This window comes from Blennius ocellaris (genome assembly GCF_963422515.1).
Source record: "Blennius ocellaris genome assembly, chromosome: 14".
In the NCBI taxonomy this organism is placed as follows: Eukaryota; Metazoa; Chordata; class Actinopteri; order Blenniiformes; family Blenniidae; genus Blennius; species Blennius ocellaris.
In genome coordinates this window covers 20550579-20560568 of record NC_137663.1, presented here as the reverse complement: position 1 = coordinate 20560568, position 9990 = coordinate 20550579, and the positions used below count along the sequence as shown (strand labels likewise).

Here is a 9990-nt window from a genome sequence, read left to right as displayed (position 1 = left end):
CCCCCCCCCCCTCTGTCTGCTTGTTGTTGTTGTTTTGATGGCCGTGATGATGAAATTGTCTACAGCACAGCAGGTTGAACAGCAGGGAGTTAGAGCTGCAGACTCCAGGGTCTTTGCCGCCGTACCTGCAGAACAGATGCTCGTGCAGGATGAGGGCGTGTTGATTCACCGACGCCGAGTTCGGCGGCTTCTCCATCGTGTCGCGGCGTGCCTCTGTCGTGTGCAGCACAGAGCCAGATTAAGCACTTCCTCCTGAGCGCTGCGAGCGCAGGTGCGAAGAATTGGCAGAAATCTAATCAAGCATATAGTAAGGAAGGAAACTAAAAAGAGGAACTTGAAAATAAAACACAAGATGCATAATCCTTCCAATCAGTGATGCAAATTAGTGCACGGATCTCACACAGAGATGTCTTCTTATAGGCATGTCAATTTAAGTGCATATATTTCTACATATCTATTGAACCTTGTTTCTACTTTATGGGATGACGTTCAGTTTAAAATACAACAAAAAGTAAGTATCACATAGGCGTTTAGTAACTTGTCCAACACTGATGTTAGCCGAGCGTGAGACAGGGGATCATTTTGGACACATGACATTATAGTGGGGGCTTTAATTAAAGTGATCTTAGAAATGCTGTGGTTTGAATAGAAATACAAAGATGACGAGAGCGATGACAGATTAATGCATGTTTATTAATATGTCAAAGTGAAAGTAGCCAGAAGAGCAGAAAAGAGGCTCATCAGTGTGTCAGCACCGGTAACCTTTGACAGCCAGTAAAGACAAGATCGATTGCAAAAGCAAAAGTTGGACGGAATGAATGTAAATTGCAGTTCGAATGACCCCCTAACTTTTTTCTGATTTTCTGTTTGACTGAGGCTGTTGTGAACATTCACAGGAATCGCATTACCTTCACTCACAGTCTTGAGATATATTACAGTTCACAGAGAACGTGTGAATGAGGTGAACAGTGATCACTTACAAAGCCCTCAAGTTTTTATAGTTACAGTTATAGTTATAGATACGTCACAGCCTATTTGTCTGTTTGACCAGCAGCCGCATTGCAGATAAAAACCACTTCCTCGTCTTAATATAACCCAAATGCAGAAGTAAGAACAAGACAGTAAGAGGAGCATGCCATTGATTTAAAGGCTGGCGCCATCATCGACAGACTGAAGCAAATCGCATTTACCAAGATCGCCAACAATGTGAGTGAAACATCTTACTTCTAACACAATCTTTGATTGTGTAAAAATCTCTCAGATTTTTACTTTTGGATACAACTGATGATAACTTTTAGAGATTGGCAATTAACTTTGAGCAGTTTTACTGTTTAGACCGCAGTTTTAATGAAAAACAGTCTAATTTAAGTATATGTATGTACACTAAAAGCTTTTTGAAAGGCAGTTATTTTTCTTCAGCAATCAGGATGTACTGAGATCAAATTGGTTCAGTTGCTTATATGATCTCAACAAGTAGTAATTTTTATGTCTGGTATTCATACATAGTATGCAAATGTCATCACTGTTAGATTTATGGTATTGTACTAACATTTTTTTCAGAAATAGCTTCATTTATTGATTTCATTATGTACCAACAAAACAATGAATGGATTTGCTTTCCACGTATTTATTTTTAAGCGTGATTTCTGGCTAAAAATGATCTATTCTTCATGTCATGAGTCACAAATGCTTATCATCATGGATCAGCAGATCTTTTACAGGTTATTCTTTTTTCTGTGCATGACTGAGTTCAAGAAATAACGATGTTATATTGTAGGGGAATCATAGTTTTAGTTCCTCGTAAATTTTAAATCAAAATCAGAAAGAAGAAATCAAATCAGAGACAGTGTTGTACTCAGATTGTGGCCTAATTATAATGTATCATGTTGATACATGACTGGTTTAAAATATAAGTGTTAATTAAGAATGATAATGTCAAGTGATAACAGAAGCATTTGTGAAAAAGTGTTACTTCAAGTAGCAGCGATCAAAAGTACACCCAATTACAGCTGATGGCTTTATCAATGAAGATTGTTCATTTCTGCACAGTTGCGTGTAAATCCATCAGGTTGATTTCAAACGCCACACTTGTTTCCTCAGTTACCGTCATGAAGGGACTCCAACACCTGCTGTCCCGTGGACGAGGCCTGGGTGTGTTACTCTTCCTCTCAGTGTGTGTTCGTGTTGACGCGGCGGGAGGAGAGAACGCCACCGCCTCGGCCTCCCCGTCAGCCCTCACCGGTGCTGGCAGCAGCGTGTCAGAGGTCACCAGCCAGATGAATGCAACAACAATCTCCCAAGTCCACGGTCGTGACCACAGCTCATCCCTCCCTGACCCGATGACCACGAGAATGCCTCGTACTACCAGGACCAGTCCGAAAGCTATCACCACCACCACCACCACCACTGCGTCCGTTGGAATATTTGCCAGCAAAGTATGTGCCACATTGTTAATGGTGACTGGCGGTGTGATCTTAGCCTGCTTTTTTTTCCTGACGTCCACGCTGCTGCTGGCCTGGAAGGTGTGCCAGCTGAACAGGCGGATAAAGACGCTGAGCAGCAACGGCGACCTGGTCAGCAACTCTGAGTACTGGATGGGAACTGCCAAGAAGAACAAAAGCAAGTCGGAGACGGAGGCCAAAGAGACCACCGTGTTGATGGCTGACCTACAGCAAACACAGGACGAGAAGAAGAATGGTGCCGTCAAGGAAGATGGAGAGAAGGTAAACGAGGATGGACAAAAGGAAGAAGGGAAGAAGGCGGGGGACAATGACCCCGGTGAGGAGGCTTCGGCGGCTCAAAATTCCTCTTCAGAGCCGCAGAAGGAGGCGGCCGACTCCAAGTCCCCCGGTGCTGAAGCAGCGTCCCCCTCTGAAGCCAAAGAGCCAGCAAAGGATGGAAAGTAGAGTTTTGTTGAAGCCAAGAAGTTTCCACAGCAACATCCTTTAGTTCGCTATAACTTTACGACTTCTTAACTGTTGTATAAAAGAATTGTTCAGAATTTTCCCTCATATAAAGATCTAACATGGATGCTTTCTTTCTTGTAAACTTAGAAAAAGACAATTATCAAGAGAACAATAGGGTTTTATTAAATTGAAAACACTTGGAATGGGTTATTATGCTAGTAAAGTTAGCGAGCTAACCTAATGGGCTCCATCCAATCCAATCTGCTAAATGAGAGAACCTTGTACCACAGCTTGTGTTTCACTTTATTCTCGCTTTAGAGCCACATGAATCTCGATGTGTCAGCTCAAATTCTTTGCAAATTTTGCTCTTTTGTTTGTACTTGTTTGCAAAATATTGAAGCAACTTCCTGTAGCATCTAGTCTGCCCTCAGTGGGATAGGAAAGAAAGGAGCCACATTGGTGGACAGGTGAGAAAAGACAATGAGGGCAAAAGGACATTATCGGCGGTTTGATCCCCACTTCCATCATCCTTGCTAAAGACTCTATATGACCCATAGTGTAAAAATTTTAAAGACCCCTAAAAGTGGTAAACTCGACTTGTGGAGTCCATTGCCATTAACCACAGAGTCATGATGTGCAGATAGATATCAAAATATCACATTTTTGATCGTTCCTCGTGTTGAAATATCACTATTTACAATGTTGTCACTATTTTTTAGATAAACATACTTTTTTCAATAAAGTTCCAACTTATCATGGTGTTTCAGTCCTGTTTTGTGCTCATCAACATTTTCCTCCTGTGTTTGGTGGTGAGTGATGCTAATACGGCTGTATAAATGCTCCACGAAGGCTGGAGCTCAAGGATGGCATGTCGGAGGCCGAGATGTGTTAATAATGGTGTTGTTTGGAACTGACTTAAAGTATAAGAAAGAATAGCGTCTGCCCTTGTTCTTTTCAAATAACCTTCTTTTTAGAGAAGAAACTTTTAAATACTTTATCTTACCGCATAACCATAGGGTTGCCCTCACGCATCATATCAGAACATAGATCAGAGGTATGCACAAAATCTTACATACCTTTAAACAGTGTTTCTAAACTGTGGCTGAGCATTTCTGAACAAATGCAACTAATTAGGAATGTACAGCTCTGAAATGTGTGTTATGAACATTCAACAAGTTCAATAACGCTACACAATAACTCATTTTGCGCATATAATATTTTGTGGCATGTCAAAAGTCAGTGTTTTTTCAGTCAGTTATACAGCAAGAACTGCATGCTTTGCCGTGGTTTTCAAATTAGATGTATAACCTCTGCTTATTTGTCCGTGCTTGCAAAAGAGAAAGGAAGCAAGAGAGACAGAGAGAGAGAGAGAGAGAGGCAGAGAAAGAGAGGTTTGCTTGATTAGCAAGCGGAAAATGCGCCTCTTCCAGGCAGTGCCACACAACTGAGAAAGAACGCTCTCTTTCACCTCAACCGACAAAGCCACACACAAAAAAAAACCCCAACCTTTTCAGTAAAACTAATATGGGGCTGTTTCCGTCGCCGTGTGCAGATATTTGTTCGTGTGCTTAGCCGTGACGTCATGATGGATGAGCACCTTTCATCAGGAAGCCTAAATAGTGTGTTCACTGCAGAATAACCTCTGCTGCTGAGCCGGGGCTCAGTGGGCTTTGCCTGTGGCAATGGTAAGAAAGATGGAAACACCTTGATGGCTGTGGGAGACTTGCACGTTTCAAGATAAGGTGTAGTTTCAACCAGCCTCAGTAGGTCAATGCAAAGTAGTCCTCAAGCAGAAACTTGTTTCTTTATATTGCAGAGCGAATACTCAAGGGAAACGTGGGAAATGTGGACAATTTTTTTCCACTGCTGGTTCAGTATTTGGAAACACTGTGTCAAACTGACAGCCCGCATGAAGCGAAGTGACTGACAGTGGAAGTGAGGGTTTTGACTTTGAGGCTCGTTAGATGGCGAAGTGACAGGATACACCAGTTTCAATCTCAGAGCATGTATGGACAGACGAGAAAGAAAAAGCACGGGGATGGAAGAAGAGGCAGTAACCAGCAAATTGCAAAAAAAAAAAAAAAAGGTGCTTTCTTTAACTTAAATAACCACTAAAGTAATAACTGGTACTGATTAAAGAAGAACGAGTCTCTTGTCTGTTGCAGTTATATGAATTCAGAAAGTGATCCACACTGATGCACCATGATTTTGTTGAGTTTTTCCACATTTTATAGCCCTGATTAACCATCCCCCAGGATCCGGGGTAATTGTGTGGCAGAGGTGCAGCAATGCAGTGCAGAATGGAGAGTTGCCTGTATTGCTGATGACAGCTCTGAAGCTGCAGTGGAGGAGAGCCCTCTGCAATAAATCTTCAGGCTTTTTTTTCCTGGCAGCTTCACAGTCTACATAGGGAAAAGCACAACCAATTACAGCACCTCATTACTTTAGTGAGAGGGGGATACTTGAGAGAGGGATGACAGATCGAGGTGATAACAGCCAGTCTTATTTTGAATACAAACAGATCTGAAATCAGCCAGCTGATGTGAACACAGCAAAAAAGCTGTCACTTTAAATGCAGAGGTAAATCCTGAACGCTTGCAGATTTAAAAGGGGACTGAGAAGTTTCCCTTTATGTGGAGACCTCTCCATTATGCGCTCCGTTCCTCCCAACCCCTCCGTCCCCCAGCATCAACACCCCACCCCTCCCAGGCTCACTTTCACTGCACAGTGAAAATCCAGAGCCTGCAGTGCCTGAACACGCCAACCCAAAGATCCATAAGAGGCTATAGTAATCTACCGGCTTTTCAAAGAGGACAATAGGACCAAACTGCAAGGCAGCTAGGGGTAGTCTAAAAAAAAAAAAAAAAAAATAGGAATAAAACTGCACTGGACAAGTGAGAAGGGGTCAAAATCTATGAAGAGGGACAATCACAGAAAAAAAAAAAATCACCTTTGCCAGAGCACCAGCTGGTCCTGAGCCTGAGAGCAGGAGAGCAGAGAAGAGAGGCGCCGGACAGGAAAAAAAGGAGCAGAGAAAAAAAAGTGACTGGAATGATAAGATGAGAAGGTGAGTTTTGGATACATTTACAGCCTCTTTTCCTTTTTACACACATGCATTCGGCCACACCCAGACTCACAAATGCTGCAGTTTGAAATGTGCAGAGCTTCCCGACTGTGTCTTTGCCTGCCTTTGGACCAGCTGATGCATGAGTCCTCAGTGGAGTCATTAATAAAATAAAGAAAAAACCTCTTCTATTGAGCTAGTTCTCCTGCTCTGAGAGCATGGGACTGAGTTCACCGACAACCACTGATGACTGAACACGCAAACTGATGCCAAGGAAAATGACTGCGGGGATTTCTCATCTTTTGTGATGAATGATATTCTTCAGCAGTTTTGAATTATTCTCTCAGAGAGTAGGTCAGTTGTATATCAGGTTTGGAAAGGGACATAAAATCAGATCTCAGTGCTTGACTAATTGTGCATATGGTGCAAAATATGATGCAGATGATGCAAAAAAAAAAAAGAAAAGAAAAGAAAACTCTCTGAAGACATGAGTGGATGATTAGATGAGCAGACTGCTATGTACTGCCGGTGTGTGTGTGTGTGTACCTGCAAGCAATGCAGAAATGTGTACTAGCTGCGGCTGTGTGTGTGTATGTGTGTGTGTGTGTTAAGGAATGACAATTTCTTGCAAAAGCATTTAGAAACAACGAAACCAACATGGCACAACTTCCTTGAGCTTACAGTAAATGTGTCTGCCCTGCTTACTATCCCAGCGCAATGCAGGCTTCACTTCTACTTTCACAGTGTGCCTCCAGGTTCCCAAACAGGATGCTGTGTACAGCAAATACTAATCCCCCTGTCTCCCTGTGTCTCTCATAGAAGGCATGTGCTGCTGAAGCTTTTTCTCAATGAGGCCCTTCTGCAGCTGGCGCTTGTGTTGTGGCTGGGGTCGCGCGTCGTAGCCGTGTGTCCCGCCGTGTGCTCCTGCAGCCCCAGCCACAGGGAGGTGGACTGCTCCTGGAGAGGTTTGAGGCAGCTGCCCGACGGCCTGCAGCACAACGTGCGCGCCCTCAACCTGTCCCACAACCGCTTCCATGACCTGGATGGCCGCCTCACCAGGTACACCCACCTCCGCATCCTGGATCTCTCGCACAACCGGCTGATCCGGCTGCCCGCAGACTTGCCCCGGTCCCTCTGGCAGCTCCACGCCACATCGAACCGCATTCGTCTGCTGGACAAGAATGACACGGTGTACCAGTGGAACCTGCGAGTGCTTGACCTCTCGCACAACAAGATGGAGAGGGCCATTTTCATCAACAATACACTGAGCAATCTACGCACACTCAACCTCAGCCACAATCACTTCTGGACTTTGCCCACCAACTTGCCCGCGCACGTAGAGGTCATTGACCTCTCTCACAATTTGCTCGTGAAGGTGTTGCCGGGTTCTTTAGACCGGCTCTCCAGGCTTGCTCACTTCTACTTGCATGCTAATCGCTTCTCCACGCTGCCCCCTGGAGTGCTGGACAAGCTGACATCACTTAAAGTCATCACTTTGGGTGACAACCCTTGGGATTGCCACCTCTACAACGACATTGCCTACTTACTGTCATGGTGTCAAGGCACCCCTACACGGATCCTGGGCTGCCCCTGCCACACCCAGGCGGTCTGTGGAGGGGTGCGCCCCAGCAGAACAGGGGGGTGGCACTTTGGCTCCTACAACTTGCCCCCTCTGGCAGCCAGCGCCCAGGAGGTGAGCTCCACATCACCTGGGGCCTCTGTAACAGGGTGGTGGTACATGTCAGTTTCTGCTCTGCTCAGTACTCCACACCCCCCCGAGGAGACAGCGAACACGCCGCACCACACCTTCACGGTCCGCCCTATTAGCGTCTCCACTGTGACACCCAGAACTGTGGGCACCCACCTAACTGTTAATCACCATTCTGCACCTGCTAGCACCGCTGACAAAGAGCACATGGGGCACGCCGATTTCCATCTCACCTCTGGCACAAAGGGAACCTCACCAACTGACTCTCTCCACACCACTGACACGTCCCACTTTTCTGACATGAGCCTCATTAGTGGAACAACCCACTGGGATGACATGACACTGGCCGGAGATTGGTTCTTTACCACAGAGAGCCCCTTTATCCAAACAAAAAAGACGACCACTCTTCGCACCAGGAGTGTGAGAAGACAGAATCAGTCATTTCCTGGCGGTGTCAGCAGCAACAACCCAACTCTTTCTGTCTGCTTCTCACTCCTTTTCCTCCAAAACCTGGGACTTCTGTTTCTGACTGTCACTGAAGTTCTCTGAAAGACATATGAGAGACAATAACACTTGGGATTTTACAATGAAAACATCTGTTTTCCTCTGCACAAAGGTCAATGGCATTACAAGAATAACAATGCTAAGCTTAATCATTTCTGCTATGTATGCGTAGGATTACATCAGGGGGAAAAAACCCACAATGTTTTAACTTTTCTAATAATTTGTACAAGCCTGTCCTTGAATGTCACTGAATCAATGAGAAATTGTAATGAGTATAGCTAAGCACATGAGGGCACTATACATTCAGGTTTGTTATATAACTGGATGCATGCAGCTCTTCTGCAACTACAGTCAAATACAATCCAAGGAGCTTTTAGTTTTGAGTTATTGTGTTTATTTGATTTAGTTTTTTAGATTTTCTACCACATTGCACCCTGCCTCTTAGCAAGTTGCAATTTCTGTTTGAATTTCTAATGTTTTTCCACATTAAAATTAGTATTCTTACAGACTAACAAAAACCAGACCTCTTCTCCTTCTACTTTAAATTAAATCAAAATAGCTAGTGACTCTTATTATAAAGTCAAAACTGTTACTAATGGTTTTGCACTAAATCTGATTAGATTTTTTTTTGTTTTTTGTCTCAAGATCCAGACCTGAAAATTGTCGATTTCACTCTTAAATTGACCTCTTTTACCTTATTTTACCCTCAACCGATTTCATTATTACTATCATTAATATGTGATATTCCCAGTTCCACTCTGGAGGGCTTTTCTTCCTGGAGTTTGCACGTTACCCCCTGTGCATGCGATGGCCTCCTAAAAATCATATCTCAACGTTAATTGATCCCCTAACCTGCTTGTCGGTGTGAACGTGAGGGAGTGTTTCCCTGCAATATGTTCATGGTTGCCTTCATTGTCTGCTGGGATTGACTCCTCCATGACCCTGAATTGGACAAAGCAGGATTGAAGATTGATGTATTATATCTGGATGTAATGTTTCTTTTTTATTATATACATGCAGAAATTTAGATTTCCAACCATTTTCAACATGTCTCTGTCAGTGCCAGCTTGTCCCTTTTATGTAGTTAAAAAAACGCCGTCATATATAAAAGAGACAAACTTTTGTTTGGAAACTGGTTCTGATGTGTACATAAAGCAGGAGACCACAGAGACTGTGTGGAGCAGAAGGGCAAACAAGCGTCCAACGTTGCGCCATTGTATTTAACAAACTCTGAGTGCCGAGTAGTGCCTCTGTATTTTGATCACATCTCAGACTTAAGTGTCCTTCATGATTCAGTGACGCTGGTGAAAATTATCTGCATGGTGCCTGAACGTTCCAGGAATGCTAACCTACCGGAGGATTGCCGCAGAGCATTAAAGCACAGACATTTTCAGCTTATTTATATGAAATGTTAAGATATTCAGATCTTGACTTGCATCAAATACGAGCGATGTACCGGCCCACAGACTTATACAGTTTTGTGAAACATTTGCATTCGGTACCAAAAATGGAAAAAAAAAAAAAAAAAAAAAAGAAGACTGCATTTGATAAACTAAAAGTGAAATAACACCGGGGAGAAAGTTTATAGTTTAATACTTCTGTGAGAAAAGATTTCTGCACTGCTAAATAAAATGTGAAATATTTACATTTTGGGGTGATTGCCTGGATTTATGTCAGTTGCTTTCTATTTCTTTTCGGTGTGTTTTGTCTTTCTTTCAGTCTGCAATAAAGAGAAGAATAAAGTTTCAGAAGAGAGGCCAGAAACATTACAAATCCGAGCTTGAGATGACTTCCATCTGCATACCAAG

The 9990-nt window shown here is 43.5% G+C and overlaps 1 protein-coding gene across 1 annotated transcript; it reads left to right on the top strand.

Moving 5' to 3' along the window:
• Positions 1 to 2108: 2108 nt before the first annotated feature.
• LOC308139569 (uncharacterized protein) lies at positions 2109 to 8227 on the top strand (the record flags this gene model as incomplete). Its single annotated transcript, XM_080509029.1, has 2 exons — positions 2109 to 2902; positions 6790 to 8227. The coding sequence occupies 2 exons, from the start codon at positions 2109 to 2111 to the stop codon at positions 8225 to 8227; spliced, it is 2232 nt and encodes a 743-aa protein (XP_080365155.1).
• Between the last annotated feature and the right edge of the window lie 1763 nt (positions 8228 to 9990).